Genomic DNA, 20,823 nt, shown 5'->3' on the forward strand with positions numbered 1-20,823 from the left:
TCAATCAATCTGGTTGCCATAATCTTATTTTTTTGATGTTTAACTGCAACCCAGCTTTTGCACTTTCTTCTTTCACCTTGGTAATAAGGCTCCTCAGCTCCTCCTCGCTTTTAGCCATCAAAGTTGGATCATTTGCATATCTACGATTCTTCCAACGATCTTAACTCCAGCCTTAGATTCATCAAGCCCCGCTCGTCGATTGATGTGTTCTGCATACAAGGTGAATAGGTAGGGTGAGAGTATACACCCCTGCCGTACTCCTTTCCCAATCTGTTGTTCCATGGTCTGTTCTTACCGTTGCTACTTGGTCATTATACAGATTCCTCAGGAGGCATACAAGGTGACTTGGTATCCTCATACCACCAAGAACTTGCCACAGTTTATTATGATCCCCACAGTCAAAGGCTTTAGAATAACCAATAAATCAGAAATAGATGATTTTCTGAAATTCCCTGCCTGCCTCCATTTTCCAGCGTATATTTTCAATTTAGTCTCTAGTTCCTCTGCCTTTTCTGAACCCGGCTTGTACAACTGGCAACTCACGCTCCATGAATTGCTGGATTCTACCTTGTAGGATCTTGAGCATTACTTTAATGGCATGTGAGATAAGGGCCACTGTGCGATAGTTAGAGCATTCTTTAGTGTTTCCCTTTTTTGGTACGGGGATATAAGTGGACGTTTTCCAATCTGATGGTCATTCTTGTGTTTTCCATGTTTGCTGGCATATGGCATGCATTACATTGACAGCATCATCTTTCAAGATTTTAAACAGTTCACTTGTGATACTGTCGTCTCCTGCTGCCTTGTTATTAGCAATGCTTCTTAAGGCCCATTCAACCTCACTCCTCAGGATGTCTGGTTCTAATTCACTCACCACACCGTCATAGCTATCCTTGATATTATTATCCTTCCTATACAGATCTTCCATATATTCTTGCCACCTTCTCTTGATCTCTTTCGCTTCTGTTAGATCCTTGCCATCTTTGTTTTTGATCAGGCCCATTTTTGCCTGAAATTTACCTCCTATGTTTCTAATTTTCTGGAAGAGTTTGTTTTTGTCCTTCCTATTCTATTGTCTTCTTCAACTTCCATGCATTGCTTGTTTAGAAATAGTTCCTTATCCCTTCTGACTAACCTCTGGAATTGTGCATTTAATTGGGCATATCTCCGCCTATCGCTGTTTCCTTTTGCTTTCCTTCTTTCTTGGGCTACTTCCAGTGTCTCAGCAGACAACCATCTTGCCTTCTTGGTTTTCTTTTTCTTTGGGACTTTCTTTGTTGCCGCCTCCTGAACAATGTTGCAAACTTCTGTCCAAAGTTCTTCTTGGATTCTATCTGTTAAATCCAGTCCCCTAAATCTATTCCTCACCTCCACTGCATATTCATTAGGAATATTAGTGAGATCACATCTAATTGATCTGTGTGTCTTCTTTATTCTCTTTAGTCTGATTCTAAACTGTGCAACAAGAAGTTCGTGATCTGAACTACAGTCAGCTCCAGGTCTTGTTTTCACCGACTGGATGGATGTCCGCCACCGTTGGCTGCAAAGGATGTAGTCAATCTGATTTTGATGTTGACCATCTAGTGAAGTCCATGCATAAAGCCGTCTTTTAGGTTGTTGAAAAAGAGTGTTTATTATGCACAGTGAGTTGTCCTAGCAAAATTCTATCAGCCTATGTCCCGCTTCATTTTGTTGTCCTAGACCATACTTGCCTCTAATCCCATGTGTCATGTGACTACCCACCTTAGCATTCCAATCTGCTAGCTGCGTCATCACAACTGGGGCTAGTTGAACTTATCCTCTGTTCCTCCCCAGTAGCATTTTGACCATCTTCTGAACTGGGAGTCCCATCTTCCGATGGTATACTGACATATCTTTGGTTGTACTGATCCATTTAGTTTTCATGGCAAGAATACTGGGGTGGGTTGCCATTACCTTCCCCAGGGATCGTATTTAGTCTGACCTCTCCATCTTGACCTTTCCGTCTTGGGTGCCCCTTCACGGTTTCGCTCATGGCATCATTGAGGTGCTCAAGCTCCAGCACCACAACAAGGTAATGATCATTTGCAATGGAGTACAACCTAGTACAAGATAGAACACGCTGTGATCTTCATTGTGTGCGTATTTTGTGTGATTTGTGTGATATGCAGCATGGGAGCCTATTGCAGACTGGTAAAGCGTATTTTGTGCGCAAAACCGCGTACCGAATATACTATACCAACACGGCCGAGTAAATTATTTCATGTTTCCATCACACTCTATGATTATACTCACTGTGCATTGGTCAGTCTCTTCGTAGTGTTTATACATCCAATCTTCCCATTCTGCTTGGTCTGTGACATCCCAGCTTGGATAGTCCAGGAAAGCAGCATTAGCAACGACATTGTTCTCATCACTGATGGTCACGGCCAAGTTGGACTTTTCACTGAAGAAAATAGAATTTTTAGTAGTAAGTAATTTAATAAAGAAATAAAACATAAATAACAATTTTGCACTAAAACAAAAGCTAAATTTTTAGCAGATATATATTTCCACTTCTTTACTTTACTTTGAAAGCACATCTGAAAAATGTCATTAGTTTCTACGCAATTTAGAGGACTTACTAAAGTAACATTCATTTTAGAAAATTTTGAAGTATATTGTTTTTCATTTTCATTTATATTTATAATTTCCAATAAATATACATGGCATTGATGATTAATGTAATAACTAATTAATGTAATGAATTAATTCAAGGGGACGTCCACACATACCTGAATCGCTGCAGAAATTCTGCCTAAAATTCTGTATTACAGCACTCGTGCAGATTTTGACATTTATTTGCAACAAACTTCACCCTGATGTTTGAAAGAGTGAAATCCGCTGCGGATTAATGTCAAAAGTTCGTACCAAATAGTGTGGATTTACACTGAAATACAAGGCGCAAACCTTGCTGCAGAATTTGGTACAGATCTGCACCAAAATTGGCTGCGTGTGAATGTACTATCATAAATGTAATTTATTTCCAGATAAATGGTTAAAAATTAACCCTATTCTATACAAGCACCCATACTAATGTAATAGTAGGGGTTACTGTGGGGATAATGTTTCGTGTTTTACACATTGTTCTCCGATCTCCCACTGACAGGAGAGTGGAACAGAGACACTGCCTGTTATAGCGCTGACATGCTGCTAAAGTTTGTCATATACAAACTTTCCTGGCCAGCGCTTTCATTGGCTGTCAGTGATGACATCATCCTGAAGACGGCACCTGAATAGGCACATTAGACATTTTAGGCAGAGGCAACTAAGCCCTATGGGTCTGGGTGCAGAACCCCACAATCAGTATCTTTGGGCGCGGCATTCATGCCCTACCGTTGGAGCTAGAACCCAGGCCCCCAGCAAGCCTTATGGGTGGGAGAAAGTGGGCCCTATGAATAGAGAAAATTGGTCCCCAGTAACAGGGCTTTATAAGCAGGGGCACATGCCACCTGCAACTGGGCCCTATGGGCGGCGGTGCAGGTCTCCAGCAACCATACCTTATGGACTGGGGAAACTAGGACCTATGTGTGGAGACGCAATCAGGCCCTATGGGTGGGGACACGTGCCCCAAGTAACCAGGCCCTATACTAGTCCCTATACCACACTTAGGGCTCATGTCCACGGGCAAAATATGATTTAAGATCCGCAGCGGATCTCCCGCATGCGGATCCGCATCCCATAGGGATGCATTGACCACCCGCGGGTAGATAAATACCCGCGGATCGTCAATAAAAGGGATTTTAAAAAAAATGGAGCATGGAAAAATCCGGACCATGCTCCATTTTCGTGCGGGTCTCCCGCGGGGACGGCTCCCGCGGGCTTCTATTGAAGCCTATGGAAGCCGTCCGGATCCGCGGGAGACCTAAAATAGGAATTTAAAGTATTTACCATCCGGCGCGGGCGGAGAAGATCAGCTGTTCCTCACGGCCGCATCTTCCTTGCTTCGGCTCGGCGGATGTGCCCGGCGCATGCGCGCGGCACGTCGGCGACGTGCCGGCGACGTGCCGCCGGCGTCAGGAATTCATCCGCCGGCCGAAAATGAAGATCCGGCCGTGAGGAACAGCTGATCTTCTCCGCCCGCGCCGGATGGTAAATACTTTTAAATTCTTATTTTCGGCGCTCATGTCCGCGGGGCAGGAGGGACCCGCTGCAGATTCTACATGTAGAATCTGCAGCGGATCTGATTTTCCCCGTGGACATGAGGCCTTAGGGTATATTTACATATAGCGGAAATGCTGCAGATTTTTTGCTACTGGTGTGGATCTTGACTCGAAATCAGCTGCGCTTCCGCAGCTGATTTCAGAATAGACTGCATTCCCTCTCACCTACGAAGTCTTCACGCTCTTGACACCTCCTTCACCGGGCACCTGGTTATGCGGAAGTGGCCAATGGTGCTACGCTCACTAAAGGCCACCGCATGCCCTTAAAATCGAAGGTAAAATCATATATTGTGATAAGCCACGCAACTTTTTTGGTAGGGGTGCCCAGCAGTAAAACATTTTTCCCGGGGGTGCCCCAAGGTTAGGAAAAACTGCATTAAACCGTGGACAGACTGCACCTTTACACTAGACTGGACTGACCTCACCATTACACTAGACCGTGGACTGACCGCATCATTACATTAGACCGTGGACTGACCGCATCATTACACTACACCGTGGACTGACCGCATCATTACACTAGACCGTGCACTGACCGCATCATTACACTAGACAGTGGACTAAACACAACATTACAGTACACTGGACTGACCGCACCATTACACTAGACCTTGGACTGACCACACCATTACACTAGACGTGGACTGACCGCACCATTACACTAGACCGTGGACTGACCGCACCATTACACTAGACCGCGGACTGACCGCACCATTACACTAGACCGTGGACTGACCGCACCATTACACTAGACCGTGGCATGACCGCACCATTACACTAGACGTGGACTGACCGCACCATTACACTAGACCGTGGACTGACCGCACCATTACATTAGACGTGGACTCACGGCACCATTACACTAGACCATGAAGTGACCGCACCATTACACTAGACGTGGACTGACCGCACCATTACACTAGACGTGGACTGACCGCACCATTACACTAGACCGTGGACTGACCGCACCATTACACTTGACCGTGGACTGACCGCACCATTACACTAGACCGTGGACTACCCGCACCATTACACTAGACTGTGGACTGACCGCACCATTACACTAGACCGTGGACTGACCGCACCATTACACTAGACCGTGGACTGACCGCACCATTACACTAGACCGTGGACTGACCGCACCATTACACTAGACCGTGGACTGACCGCACCATTACACTAGACCGTGGACTGACCGCACCATTACACTAGACCGTGGACTGACCGCACCATTACACTAGACCGTGGACTGACCGCACCATTACACTAAACCGTGGACTGACCGCACCATTACACTAGACCGTGGACTGACCGCACCATTACACTAAACCGTGGACACAGCGTTACAGTAGACTGGACTGACAAAGAGGTGCAGCAGAAAACGCAGCAACATTTTAGTGTAAATGGTACTTTTACAAATCTGTGATGCTGATGAAGGACATGAAGGTTTTATGGTGTGGATCTCTGCCTCATCATTGTCACCCAGTATATATATCTGATAGTAACTTGTTAAATATCATAGGACAGGCAGTGGTTAATCACCTACCAGACTTCCTGTCCTTTGCCATTTAATATCACTAGAGTCTTAACTGTTAACTCTTGACGTCTCACAGACCTCTCCCGCTTCTAGATTCCCAGGAATCGTGTGTCCCCCCCCCCCCCCCTCATATCAATAAAAGTTGATTATTTCTACGTGTTTTTATAACCTGAAGACTAATAAAAACAAGTTATTGTAAACATCCAGCTCATTATTGTGCAAAACATTCAACCCCACAATATATAGGAGACTGTCAGACCCCCGTCCACAGAAGTGGAACAAATAAATCCCATCCACAGTTAAAGGTTAAGGTCTAGAGATGAGCGAGCACCAAAATGCTCGGGTGCTCGTTACTCGAGACGAATTTTTCGCGATGCTCGAGGGTTCGTTTCGAGTAACGAACCCCATTGAAGTCAATGGGTGACTCGAGCATTTTTGTATATAGCCGATGCTCGCTAAGGTTTTCATTTGTGAAAATCGGGGCAATTCCAGAAAGTGATTAGAACGACACAGAAACGGATAGGGCAGGCGAGGGGCTACATGTTGGGCTGCATATGAAGTTCACAGGTCCCACTATTAAGCCACAATAGCAGCAAGAGTGGGCCCCCCCAACAATTTTAACATCTGAAAAGCCCTCATTAGCAATGCATACCTTAGCTAAGCACCACACTACCTCCAACAAAGCACAATCACTGCCTGCATGACACTCCGCTGCCACTTCTCCTGGGTTACATGCTGCCCAACTCCCCCCCCCCCCCCCCCGCACGACCCAGTGTCCACAGCGCACACCAAACTGTCCCTGCCCAGCCTTTAGCTGCCCTCATGCCACGCCACCCTCATGTCTATTTATAAGTGCGTCTGCCACAGGAAAAGCAGGCACACACTGCAGAGGGTTGGCACGGCTGGGCAGCGACCCTCTTTAAAAGGGGCGGGGCGATAGCCCGCAATGCTGTACAGAAGCAATGAGAAATCCAATCCTGTGCCACCTCTATCTGGAGCTGCACACGTGGGCATAGCAATGGGGAACCTATGTGCCACACACTATTCATACTGTCAAGGTGTCTGCATGCCCCAGTCAGACCGCGGTTTTTTATATATAGTCACAGGCAGGTACAACTCCGCAATGGGAATTCCGTGTGCACCCACAGCATGGGTAGCTCCCTGGAACCCACCGGCGGTACATAAAAATATCCCATTGCATTGCCCATCACAGCTAAGGTAGTAATGTCATGTTTAATGCAGGTGGGCTTCGGCCCACACTGCATGCCCCAGTCAGACTGGGGTTCTTTAGAAGTGGAAACAGATGCATTTATAATTCCCTGTGGACCCACAGCATGGGTGGTTCCCTGGAACCCACCGGCGGTACATAAAAATATCCCATTGCATTGCCCAACACAGCGGATGTAACGTCAGCTGTAATGCAGGTGGGCTAAAAATTCATTTGATTACACTGTAGGCGAGGGCCCACAAAAATTGCTGTATCAACAGTACTAATGTACATCCGAAAAATTGGCCATGGCCAACCAAGAGGGCAGGTGAAACCCATTAATCGCTTTGGTTAATGTGGCTTAATTGGTAACTAGGCCAGGAGGCAGCCCAGTTAAAATAAAAATTGGTGGAGGTGAAAGTTTCAACGCTTTAATGAGCATTGAAACGTATAAAAATTGTTTACAAAAATTATATGACTGAGCCTTGTGGGCCTAAGAAAAATTGCCCGTTCGGCATGATTATGTGAGGTTTCAGGAGGAGGAGCAGGAGGAGGAGGAGGAATATTATACACAGATTGATGAAGCGAAAACGTCCCCGTTTTGGATTGTGATAGAGAACGATGCTTCCATCCGTGGGTGCAGCCTACCTATTGCTTACGTATCGCTGCTGTCCAGGCTTTGTTCATCTTGATGAGTGTTAGCCTGTCGGCACTATCGGTTGACAAGCGGCTACGCTTATCCGTGATGATTCCCCCAGCCGCACTAAACACCCTCTCTGACAAGACGCTAGCCGCAGGACAAGCAAGCACCTCCAGGGCATACAGCGCGAGTTCAGGCCACGTGTCCAGCTTTGACACCCAGTAGTTGTAGGGAGCAGAGGCGTCACGGAGGACGGTCGTGTGATCGGCTACGTACTCCCTCACCATCCTTTTACAGTGCTCCCGCCGAATCAGCCGTGACTGGGGAGCGGTGACACAGTCTTGCTGGGGAGCCATAAAGCTGTCAAGGGCCTTAAAGAGTGTTGGCCTGCCTGAGCTGTACATGCTGCCTGATCTCCGCGCCTCCCCTGCTACCAGGCCCTCGGAACTGCGCCTTCGGCCACTAGCGCTGTCGTATGGGAATTTTACCATCAGTTTGTCCGCCAGGGTCCTGTGGTATAGCAACACTCTCGAACCCCTTTCCTCTTCGGGTATGAGAGTGGAAAGGTTCTCCTTATACCGTGGGTCGAGCAGTGTGTACACCCAGTAATCCCTAGTGGCCAGAATGCGTGTAACGCGAGGGTCACGAGAAAGGCATCCTAACATGAAGTCAGCCATGTGTGCCAGGGTACCTGTACGCAACACATGGCTGTCCTCACTAGGAAGATCACTTTCAGGATCCTCCTCCTCCTCCTCCTCCTCCTCCTCCTCAGGCCATACACGCTGAAAGGATGACAGGCCAGCAGCATGTGTACCCTCACCAGTGGGCCAAGCTGTGTCTTCCCCCTCCTCCTCATCTTCCTCCTCCTCCTCCTCACTGTGCTGAGATATAGACAGGAGGGTGCTCTGACTATCCAGCGACATACTGTCTTCTCCCGGCTCTGTTTCCGAGTGCAAAGCCTCTGCCTTTATGGTTTGCAGGGAACTTCTCAAGAGGCATAAAAGAGGAATGGTGACGCTAATGATTGCAGCATCGCCGCTCACCACCTGGGTAGACTCCTCAAAGTTTCGAAGGACCTGGCAGATGTCTGCCAACCAGGCCCACTCTTCTGAAAATAATTGAGGAGGCTGACTCCCACTGCGCCGCCCATGTTGGAGTTGGTATTCCACTATAGCTCTACGCTGCTCATAGAGCCTGGCCAACATGTGGAGCGTAGAGTTCCACCGTGTGGGCACGCCGCACAGCAGTCGGTGCACTGGCAGATTAAACCGATGTTGCAGGGTACGCAGGGTAGCAGCGTCCGTGTGGGACTTGCGGAAATGTGCGCAGAGCCGGCGCACCTTTCCGAGCAGGTCTGACAACCGTGGGTAGCTTTTCAGAAAGCGCTGAACCACCAAAATAAAGACGTGGGCCAGGCATGGCACGTGCGTGAGGCTGCCGAGCTGCAGAGCCGCCACCAGGTTACGGCCGTTGTCACACACGACCATGCCCAGTTGGAGGATCAGCGGCGCAAGCCAGCGGTCGGTCTGCTCTGACAGACCCTGCAGCAGTTCGTGGGCCGTGTGCCTCCTATCTCCTAAGCTGAGTAGTTTCAGCACGGCCTGCTGACGCTTGCCCACCGCTGTGCTGCCATGACGCGCGACACTGACTGCTGGCGTCGTGCTGCTGCTGCTGACACATCTTGATTGCGAGACAGAGGTTGCGTTGGAGGAGGAGGAGGAGGGTGCTTTAGTGGAGGAAGCCTATACCGCCGCAGATACCACCACCGAGCTGGGGCCCGCAATTCTGGGGGTGGGAAGGACGTGAGCGGTCCCAGGCTCTGACTCTGTCCCAGCCTCCACTAAATTCACCCAATGTGCCGTCAGGGAGATATAGTGGCCCTGCCCGCCTGTGCTTGTCCACGTGTCCGTTGTTAAGTGGACCTTGGCAGTAACCGCGTTGGTGAGGGCGCGTACAATGTTGCGGGAGACGTGGTCGTGCAGGGCTGGGACGGCACATCGGGAAAAATAGTGGCGACTGGGAACTGAGTATCGTGGGGCCGCCGCCGCCATCATACTTTTGAAGGACTCCATTTCCACAACCCTATACGGCAGCATCTCCAGGCTGATAAATTTGGCTACGTGCACGTTTAACGCTTGAGCGTGTGGGTGCGTGGCGGCGTACTTGCGCTTGCGCTCAAACACTTGCGCTAGCGACGGCTGGACGTTGCGCTGAGAGACATTGGTGGATGGGGCCGAGGACAGCGGAGGTGAGGGTGTGGGTGCAGGCCAGGAGACGGTAGTGCCTGTGTCCTCAGAGCGGGGTTGGATCTCAGTGGCAGGTTGGGGCACAAGGGGAGAGGCAGCGGTGCAAACTGGAGGCGGTGAATGGCCTTTGTCCCACCTTGTGGGGTGCTTGGCCATCATATGTCTGCGCATGCTGGTGGTGGTGAGGCTGGTGGTGGTGGCTCCCCGGCTGATCTTGTCGCGACAAAGGTTGCACACCACTGTTCGTCGGTCGTCTGCACTCTCAGTGAAAAACTGCCAGACCTTTGAGCACCTCAGCCTCTGCAGGGTGGCATGGCGCGAGGGGGCGCTTTGGGAAACAGTTGGTGGATTATTCGGTCTGGCCCTGCCTCTACCCCTGGACACCGCACTGCCTCTTGCAACCTGCCCTGCTGCTGCCCTTGCCTCCCCCTCTGAAGACCTGTCCTCAGTAGGCGTAGCAAACCAGGTGGGGTCAGTCACCTCATCGTCCGGCTGCTCTTCCTCAGAATCCTCTGTGCGCTCCTCCCTTGGACTTAATGCCCTTACTACTACCTCACTGATAGACAACTGTGTCTCATCGTCATCGGCCTCCTCACCCACTGAAAGGTCTTGACACAGTTGCCGGAAGTCCCCAGCCTCATCCCCCGGACCCCGGGAACTTTCCAATGGTTGGGCATCAGTGACGATAAACTCCTCTGGTGGGAGAGGAACCACTGCTGCCCAATCTGAGCAGGGGCCCGAGAACAGTTCCTGGGAGTCTGCCCGCTCCTCAGAATGTCTCATTTTCATGGAGTGAGGAGGCTGGGAGGAAGGAGGAGCAGCAGCCAGAGGATTCTGAGTTGCAGCAGTGGACGGCGCAGAACTCTGGGTGGACGATAGGTTGCTGGAAGCACTTTCTGCCATCCACGACAGGACCTGCTCACACTGCTCATTTTCTAATAAAGGTCTACCGCGTGGACCCATTAAATGTGCTATGAATGTGGGGACGCCAGAAACGTGCCTCTCTCCTAATCCCGCAGCAGTCGGCTGCGATACACCTGGATCAGGAGCTCGGCCTGTGCCCACACCCGGACTAGGGCCTCCACGTCCTTGGCCGCGCCCACGTCCTCTAGGCCTACCCCTACCCCTCAGCATGCTGTATTACCAGGAATGAAGAAACACAACACTGTAATTAAATGTGCCGCTTATTGGCCTGTGGTTGGAGGCTGAGTTCGCTTACGGAACGACCGGAAATAATTTGGCGCAAGCCTGCTGTAACACTTAGCTGCCTGCGTATTTATTTTGAGAAATAGTACCCCCAGCAGACACGGACCCAGAACACTGAGCAGAGTGACAGGCAGGCCAAATAGATTTTTTTTAAATCCTTTTTTCAAAAAGACCACTGCGTATATTCAATCTAATATGTCTTCTGGCCCTGCCTACACAATTCTGTCCCTGATGTGTGTGACGGAACTGCAGTGTTGCACTGTTATTAAGTGCAACAGAGCGGTGATTTCAGAGCCAGGAAATATTTTGGCGCAAGCCTGCTGTAACACTTAGCTGCCTGCGTATTTATTTTGAGAAATAGTACCCCCAGCAGACACGGACCCAGAACACTGAGCAGAGTGACAGGCAGGCCAAATAGATTTTTTTAAATCTTTTTTTCAAAAGGACCACTGCGTATATTCAATCTAATATGTCTTCTGGCCCTGCCTACACAATTCTGTCCCTGGAGTATTACTGCAGGGCGCAATGCTCTGCACGGCGATATACCAAAAAAAAAAAAATGTGCAACACTGCTAAAAGCAGCCTCCACACTACTGTACACGGTTAGATGTGGCCCTAAGAAGGACCGTTGGGGTTCTTGAAGCCTACACTAACTCCTAACACTCTCCCTGCCTAACCACCACTTCTGTCCCTGTAGTATTACTGCAGGGCGCAATGCTCTGCACGGCGATATAGCAAAAAAAACAAACTGTGCAACACTGCTAACAGCAGCCTCCACACTACTGCACACGGTTAGATGTGGCCCTAAGAAGGACCGTTGGGGTTCTTGAAGCCTACACTAACTCCTAACACTCTCCCTATAGCAGCTCCGGCACCAACAGCACTTTCCCATCTCTATGTCAGAACGCATCTGTGGCGAGCCGCAGGAGGGGCCGATTTATATACTCGGGTGACATCTGATCTCCCCAGCCACTCACAGCAGGGGGGTGGTATAGGGCTTGAACGTCACAGGGGGAAGTTGTAATGCCTTCCTGTCTTTCAATTGGCCAGAAAAGCGCGCTAACGTCTCAGAGAGGAAAGTGAAAGTAACTCGAACATTGCGTGGTACTCGTTACGAGTAACGAGCATCTCGAACACGCTAATACTCGAATGAGTATCAAGCTCGGACGAGTACGTTCGCTCATCTCTATTAAGGTCGTATACACATTTCATAAAAGTAGTTCGGACCTAGCCCTTTTGGCTGGACCAGACAGCTATGTAATGTGTATGGTGGGTACCCAACTTTCACCTGATGGCAGATGTCAGGGGAGGGAACAAATGGGTAAGTTGGTTTTCAACGTGACTGATGCTTTGCTCCAGCAGGAGATAACTCCCCTCTTTTAATCAAAAACACAGGCACGGTCGGCTCACCCTGCATGTATTGTGTATGAGGGTAGTCGGGAGCCATAGCTGTCAGCTGAATGAGTATTCAGTCAACAGCTGTTTAAGGGCTCATTTGCATGTGCATATGCAGTTTCAGGGCTCCTTCACACGACCGTATGCATTTATACGTTCGCCTGTACGCACCGTATATTCACATGAATGACAATTTATGCCAAGATCGACTCTCAATCTTAATTGGTGTTTCAAAGCCATTCACACCGGCGCTGCTTCGCTTATGTTAAAAAAACAAGCTGCAGCGATGGCAAGCAACGATTGGAATAAAATACTCAGAATGACAATTAATGCCTAATTAGGACGCCCTGTCTTTTTTTTCCCAGCATTGTACACAAGGTAAATCCCTCCCTTTTTTTTTCAGCTGCCGTAGAAGTCTGTGGGAGCTTGTTGCGTAATACGGCGAAAGATAGGGCAAGACCTATCTTCTCATGCACCATATAAAAAAGACAGACAAAAAAGATTGAGCAGGTCCTATTTTGTATCGCGTGAATATTTTGAGTGGAAAAAACACGTTCGTCTGAATTAAGTTGTAATCGAATGGTTCACATGGTCGCGTTTTCTGCTCAACTGTTAAACGTGCAGAATTACTTGCGTAAATACGGTCGTCTGAATAAGCCCTCAGTCTGTGAAATACGCAGCATTTTCACAGACCGAACCTGCACGTATTTACTGCGTATTTAGTCCTTCTTGAGTTTTTTCCCTGCGTGTCTATTCACAGCGTTTTTCAAGTGTGCAAAAACATCCGATGTCTAATAGATTTCTCCTAATCCTAATACTTTACAGATTTCACACTGACCACTAAGCCTCACAATAGTCTTCCTGATCTGTAGAGAAAACTTCTTAGTAGTCATCTCATTATCATGGCCATAACTATTTCTCTCACTCCCCATTCATGAATGTGGAAAGTGTCAGTGGACCCCTGTTCTGACAGTTTGTGAATGCCCCAGCGCTCAGATTCCTACTGAACAGATATTAAATGTTTGTGATAGGAAGACCCTTTTAATATCTCATAAAAATTAGTGTTAAGCTCTATTCACACACTGCAGTTTTGTCATGGAGACCAGGCTTGTACCACTGGATTGGCGTATTGCCAATGTGATTCCAATATACAAAAAGGGGTCAGTGAGAGAGCCTGGTAACTACAGGCCGGTAAGTCTCACTTCAATAATTGGAAAAATATTTGAGGGGTTTCTGAGAGATCCCATCCTAGAATACATCAAGGAAAACAACGGTATAACTCCTTACCAGCATGGGTTAATGAGGGGTCAATCATGTCAGACCAATCTGATCAGCTTCTACAATGAAGTAAGATCTAGGCTGGACCTGGGAGAGGCTATTGATCTTGTATATCTGGATTTTTCTAAAGCATTTGACACTGTGCCAGATAATAATAATAGCTTAATATATAAAATGAGACGACTCAGTCTGGGTGTATCTGGATAAAGAACTGGCTCGGAGATAGGAAGCAGTGGGTGGTAATAAATGATTCATACTCTGATTGGGCCACCATCGCTAGCGGGATGCCACAGGATTCAGTACTAGGCTCCATTCTGTTCAATATATTTATCAACAAGCTGATAGAGGGGCTGCACAGAAAAATATCAGTATTTGCAGATGATACAAAATTATACAATATAATCAATGCAACGGCGGACAATGTACGGCTACAAACGGACCTAGATAAGCTGGGGGCTTGGGCAGAAAAATGGCAAATGAAGTTAATAAATGTAAGGTTATGCACATGAGCAGGAGAAACGGATGTCACCAATATACACTAAATGGGGTACTGCTAGGGAAAAGTGAGATGGAAAAAGACCTGGGGGTACTAGTGGGTTATAGACTAAACTGGAGTAACCAATGCCAGTCAGCTGCTGCAAAGGCATATGATGTCTTGGGGTGCATTAAGAGAGGTATAGGGGCGAGGGACGAGAACATTATCCTTCCATTATACAAGGCACTAGTCAGGCCTCACATGGAATACTGCGCACAGTTCTGGTCACCGTTGCTCAGGAAAGATGTTACAGTGCTTGAGGGGGTACAAAGAAGAGCAACTAAACTAATACATGGAATGAAGGGACTGGAATACCCAGAGAGGCTATCAAAATTGGGATTATTTACTCTAGAAAAAAGACGGTTAAGGGGTGATCAAATAACTATGTATAAATACATTAGGGAACAATACAAGGACCTCTCCCATGATCTGTTTATACCTAGGACTACGATGGTAACAAGGGGGCATCCGCTACGTCTAGAAGAAAGCAGGTTTCACCACCAACACAAAAGGGGGTTCTTCTCAATGGAGATGTTTAAGAGGGGACTAGATGTCTTTTTGGAGCGCTATGATATTACAGGATATAGACATTAGGTGACCAGCGGGGTTGTGGATTTGGGGCTTGGACTCAGGCAGGAACTTTCAAATGTTGATCCAGGGATTACTCTGACTGCCATTATGGAATAGAGAAGGAATTTTTTCCCCCAAAATGGGATAAATTTAGTTTTCCTTTTTTTTTTTTTGCCTTCCTCTGGATCAACGGGGGGAAATGGAAACAGGTTGAACTGGATGGACATTTGTCTTTTTTCAGCCTTGCATACTATGTTACTATATGTTATTATGTAAAGCTGTACGATATTAGGATTATTGTCTGCTATACATGGGGACATGGAAAATGTAAAAAAAAATCATCAAAAATTGTTAAAAATATTTTTTTTGCAAAGAATAAGAGGAAATGCAGGCTGATCGGTACTGGCTCATCCAGAATTGTCAGATATAAGGAGCAGAAAGTCCTTTTTATTTAGTAGGATTACAAATTTAGGCCTCTTTAACATGGGCTGCAAAATCTCCCAACAAAACCATCGCTACAAAACACATGTAGGTGAAGCTCATGGTTTCCAATGGGTTCTTTCGGGCTACAAAACATCTCTCATGTGAAAGAACCCATTGGAAACCATGGGCTTCACATACATGCGTTTTGTAGCGATGATTTTGTAGCCCGTGTGAAAGATTACAACTGGACAACGTTTTGTGCTCCTAATCGGGCACTGCGTCAGCCAGGGGCTCATTACATCTAACAGCTCTGGGTGAGCCAGCGCCGGTCAGCCTGCTCTTTCTTTTCCTCTCTGCACTGAATCCATTGGCTCCTTGAGTGAACAGCTAAGCGGTGACAGCAGCAGGGCTGCACTCCATCCACAGACAACAGGGATATCTGGCATGCGAGAAGATTTGACAAGTGTTGTGCACCACAATATATGCATTTAACTGATCCACATATTTTCTCGTATGCTTACCTTGTTCTATACACAGAGCGCTATTTTCTTCTTTTTCGTGGAAAAAACAAGTTTAAACATAAAAACTGTCTATACAATAGGTTATTTTCTGATGATGCACTCCCTTTAATCTGCCATTGGATTACAAAAGACATCCTTCTCACCAATAAATCTTCCCTTTATGGCCACAATGGGGCTAGGCGACTTGCTAATGTGTTTGTGGGTCGTTCAACTTTAACCCAATAGATGAAGTCGGGGAAAGAAGGATCAGAGATGTTGAATTTCAACACCCGATCCTGTTGCCCATCGAAATCAACGATCCATGCTTGCTTGTTTTTTTTTTGAGAACGCAAATATGCAAGACATGTGTGTGCAAAAAATACAGTAAAACACACACAGCTGTGTGCAAAAACGCAACGCCCACTGCACAAATCAATGTGCTTACGCCGGTGTGAAGACGGTCTTACTGTCAGAACTGAACAACTCCATCTGACAAGGATGTCATCAATGTGATCAGCTGATACTGCCAGGGTACGTGGTGGGGGGCCACACATACAATCTGGCTAATATTGGGCTCGCAAGTACAGACCACCCACCGTATGATGTATATCCTGTTGTACTGCATGGAGATAATTACCCCATAATTGTCAGGAAAGAGATGGACAGATGAAATAAAGGAGGAGAGTAAAGACCAACCTAACATGGCGGGGTGTACTTACAGTATGTATATCACATTTACATTTCCAAAGACTTGCTGAGTGGAGGCAGCTTTCAGCTTGGAGATGCCACGGACGTCCAGGGAATCTGCCCTCCGGACAGTCACTACTTCAGATGTACCGCTTTCTGACGTCAGAAGAGTCATTATGCTGCGAAAGGTATCTGGAGAACACAGAATAAGAGATACAACATCACTTTGATATATCATGGATTGATTTAACCCCTTAAGAATCAGGGTGTTCCTGCCCAAAAGGACCAGACACTTTTAAGGGATTTACCCATGTGGTTTCACTACTCTATTTTGTTTTCTTTATTTACCAAAATTATTTTTGCTGCATCTTTTTCCCCGTGACATATAGGGCTTATTTTTATATATTTTTAACTGACTTTTTTTTTGTTTTTTAGTTTTATTGAGGGTAAAATGCGAAAGGAGGAAAAACATTTTTTATATTTATAGTTGTAAATTTTTTAAATTACTATATTTACACTAAAATAAAGTACAGAAATGAGTTCATTTTGTTTCAGATGTTTTGATATATAATTTGTATAGTCTCAGATTATAGGGCGCATATGGCGAAGGTTTAGGTCAACGTCAGCGGTGGGTCGTTCTCTTTTTTATATGTTTTTAAAAAAAATTATTTTGTAACTATTTTTTTTAACATCCATGTCCCCCATGATGTCATATAAGACCTCTGGAGGTCATTCAAATTTCTTTTTTTTTTTTTAAATTTCACACTTTTCCACTGTAGCTGGGGCATCCTTAGGAGCTCGAGTTATAGGGAAAAAGATTCCCCTATAGTGACAGTAGTCACTAACAGAGTTGATCTGGGTCTGCTATGACCCTGCAGCTCTGCTGAGGCAAGTAGCACCCTGCAGTCACGTGATCACTAGGTCGAATAGCGGAAGTGACACTTCCGCTTTCTCTCATCACTACATAAGGGTTCCTACCCACTTGCATTTTTTTAACGCTGCATTTTTTTAATGCGAATGTCAATGGGACTTTCTAATGTTAAAAACGCATCGCAAATTTGTGCTTTGCGCTTTTTGTGCGATGCATTTTTAATATTAGAAAGTCCCATTGACAATAGCGTTAAAAAAATGCAGCGTTAACGCAGTGTTACAAGAACGCAAGTGGGTAGGAGCCCTAATGCTCATTCAGTGCTATGTAGCTTGTAAAGGAGAAAACCTTTTAAAAAAAACGCTTCTTCCTTCTCCTCCAGGTCCTTGGTTGTGAATAACAGCCGAGTACACAACCTGTTCCTGCTAGATTGCAGGAGAAGGAGCTTTTATTCCTGTGTCGTTATTTTTTACTATTGGATGGGATTAAAGCTCAAGACCAAGCACGGTAAATTTTCTGTGCTTGGCCCTTGAGGGGTTAAATAGGTAGCATTCAAGACTGTGGAAAGACATGAATATAAAGGAATAGCAGGAAATATAAATGATGACACCACTGAGACAAGTAGCGGCTATGTAGCTTTTCCTCCAACTTTAGTTCAGCTTTAGTTATATGACTATAGCTGACAACCTGGAATAGGACTAGATGAAAGGAAAGGTAAAATATAGGATTTTTAGGCTGGGTTAACATGTCAGATTCCTTGAAGCCCATAGAAAACTATAGGATAAGTTTTTACATCAATTTCCCATGGCATTGCACTACATCACTGGAGGAAAAAAGCCCTAGGACCAAGTATAAGAGAACCTGTGTAGAAGCTTGATTGTACAGAACATCCTAAATACATTTGTCCCTAATATACGTAAATATACTTTAAAGTATAACTAAAAGTTTTAATCGGTGGTGGTGCGGGTGTTAAGATCTCCCACCCCCCTCCACCGATCCCTAAAATAAATGTGCAGAAGCACTCATCTGAGTGCTATGTCCATTCAGCTGGCATCACCAATAGACTTTCTATGGAGTCCATACGCCTCTCTAAAAAGGGACAGAAAAAGTTGAATGGGCACAACACTCACTTCTGCCCATTCGTTTTAGTGATCAGTGAGGGTCTCAGCACCCGGACCTCCAACGATCAAAACTTCTGACGTGTCACTACCACATTAGAAGTTTTTGAAAAGTTTAGTACCACTGTAATCTTTCTCATAGTACAAACATGTCATCATGCAAACAGCGACATAACACATGGGGCAGATGTACTAATCCTGGTAGTAAGCCAGTGCAAATTTAGGCTGAGTTCAAAATAGTGAGGTTTTTTTTGAGGGCGGATCCTGTTTTATAAAAAGTGGAAATGTACAAAATGGGAGTGAACGGAATGCAGTTTTCCCATTTTTTTTTGAAGCCCTTTAAAACGGATCCTTCAAAGAAACAGAAAGTATGTTTTCCGTTCATTTCCGTTTTTTCTGCGTTTTAAACTGATCCGTTTTGGTCTTGGCTTCATTGTCTCCTGACTTCTGTAGATGCTCAGAAGTAAAACCTAATAGAAAAACAAAAAGGAAAAATGGATGAAAGCTGTGCTTTCTGTTAATTTTCCATCTGCTACTGACTACAATGTAAAAAAAGAAAGGAATCCATTTTTGTTATTTTTTTAAACTGGAAACAAAAGCGCAGACGTGAAAAAAAACAGAATGGAGATGGAAAATTGAGTAACGGATTGGAACTAAAGGTCTTCAGTTTCAGTGCATTTTTATGGGCAGTTTGCTGCTCCATGACGGAAGAGCTAGAGGGAAAGCAAATAAACCAGCATATTTGCGCAATGTGCATTGCTTATTTTGGCGTATGTACGCGCTTCGTGCACAAATGGCAGTAAAATAGAGCATGCTGCATATCTTTTGTGCGAATGAAATGGGCGCGCAAAATACGCTTATGTGCACGGACATGTTGACATCAATGGCTTCTATTCACTGCATATTGTACGTTTGCTTGACACAGGCCTAATGCTGGCTTCACACGGGCGTATATGCACACGCAAAATTTACATGTGCAATACGCAGCGATTAGAACCCAACAATTCCAATGGGTTTGTTCACACTTCTGTATTTTACGTGCGCAAAAAAAATAGAACATGTTCTATTTTTCTGTGTATTTGAGCACTAAAGGTTCCCATAGAAGTCAATGGGGATGTGCAAGTGTGCGCACAATACGCAAGGAGATGCGTGAAAGACTGTGCAAAGAGAACACATCTGGAACTCATTAGCCTTTTCAATCGGTGCGTCTTTGTTGGCTGCGTGCAAATGAATATGTAGGCGCAAAAAGTACAGTAAAATACGCCGATGTGCGTGCAAAGCTGGCATCATTCATTCTGAAGACTCACGCATATTTAGGATGTGTTTTAGACACTTTTGAACACTTTTTTTCACCCCTTCCAACAAAAGGGGTATTCCTTTGTAGAAAGAGGATGTGGCCTAAATGCGACATTGTGCGCCAAAACTTACACCAATCTGTGGCACAAAGAATAAGCCAACTAACTGGTGGTATAAAATGGATGAAACATCTAAAGTGTTCAGAAGTGTCAAATAACTAGTAGGGGTGCAACAAGTAACTGCGGGGATCTATAGCAAGACCTGGAATGAGACCCTTAGATGGAGATGTGCACTTTAGGGCTCCTTCTCACAGGCGTATTTGAGTGCGTTTTTACGTGCGCAAAATTTCCGCAAGTAACACGCAGAGAATAGAACCCACGGGGGTCATTGACACTCCTTTTTCTTGTGTGCAAATGCAACGTGCGCAGAAAATAACTCAGCATGTTTTGCTATTCTTGCGCACCAAAGGTTCCCACAGAAGTCTATGGAGGGGTGCGCAATACGCAATGAGATGCGCAATACACCACGCATGTCCGTGGGAAAAAGAGCGCATTACACTACTTGAATCGGGGCGTGGCTTTGTCCCATGTGCAAAAAACAATGCTCTACGAGCGCCAAAATTAATATACGCCAATACATGCACAGAAAAGCCTCGTTTATGGCACAAATATGTTGCGTGCACAAAAACGCACACGTCAGTGTGAAGGAGCCCGTAATTGTAGGGCCCCACAGCATCTCCTACCCTTGCTCCCCCGATCCCATACTGTATATTGCTGTAGATGGTGCGTGCTGCTGATCTGACATAACAGTGGAATCATTCTCACCTAACGGGACTTGAAAGCCATTGTTTTCCCCCAACACCCCCTCCTCCGCTCTTACCTGGCTCTTCACCCGGGTTTACTATTAAGAAAAGCACAGCGACGCTATCAATTCTAAATACTATTGATACTAAGGGACGCGCTGTTTGGTTGCTATAGGAACCCAGGAGGCCCTGACGTCACTAGGTTCAAGTCATTTGCTTACACTGTCTCTGTTTCGGTCTCCGAGAACATGGCCGTGTTGTAGCCTTCTTGTGCCACAGAACCAGCAGCCATTTTCTCGGAGACGCTGTATCACGCACACACGTAGTGTGTGAC

The 20,823-nt window shown here is 46.2% G+C and overlaps 1 protein-coding gene across 3 annotated transcripts in view; it reads right to left on the reverse strand.

Moving 5' to 3' along the window:
* The window catches only part of CFAP61 (cilia and flagella associated protein 61), a 332,916-nt gene extending 312,292 nt beyond the window's left edge, over positions 1 to 20,624 (reverse strand). For 2 of the 3 annotated variants that reach the window (XM_066595763.1, XM_066595760.1), the window contains exons 1-3: positions 20,567 to 20,624; positions 16,438 to 16,597; positions 2,275 to 2,425 (exon numbers count right to left, since the gene is read on the reverse strand). In XM_066595763.1, the coding sequence (XP_066451860.1) occupies positions 2,275 to 2,425; positions 16,438 to 16,580 (294 nt within the window). In that variant the 5' untranslated portion in view covers positions 16,581 to 16,597; positions 20,567 to 20,624. The remainder of the gene's footprint in view (positions 1 to 2,274; positions 2,426 to 16,437; positions 16,598 to 20,566) is intronic. The other variant, XM_066595761.1, reaches the window with a different exon arrangement.
* Positions 20,625 to 20,823: the final 199 nt, after the last annotated feature.

The sequence above is a fragment of the Eleutherodactylus coqui genome, chromosome 3, assembly GCF_035609145.1.
Source record: "Eleutherodactylus coqui strain aEleCoq1 chromosome 3, aEleCoq1.hap1, whole genome shotgun sequence".
Classification (NCBI taxonomy): domain Eukaryota; kingdom Metazoa; phylum Chordata; class Amphibia; order Anura; family Eleutherodactylidae; genus Eleutherodactylus; species Eleutherodactylus coqui.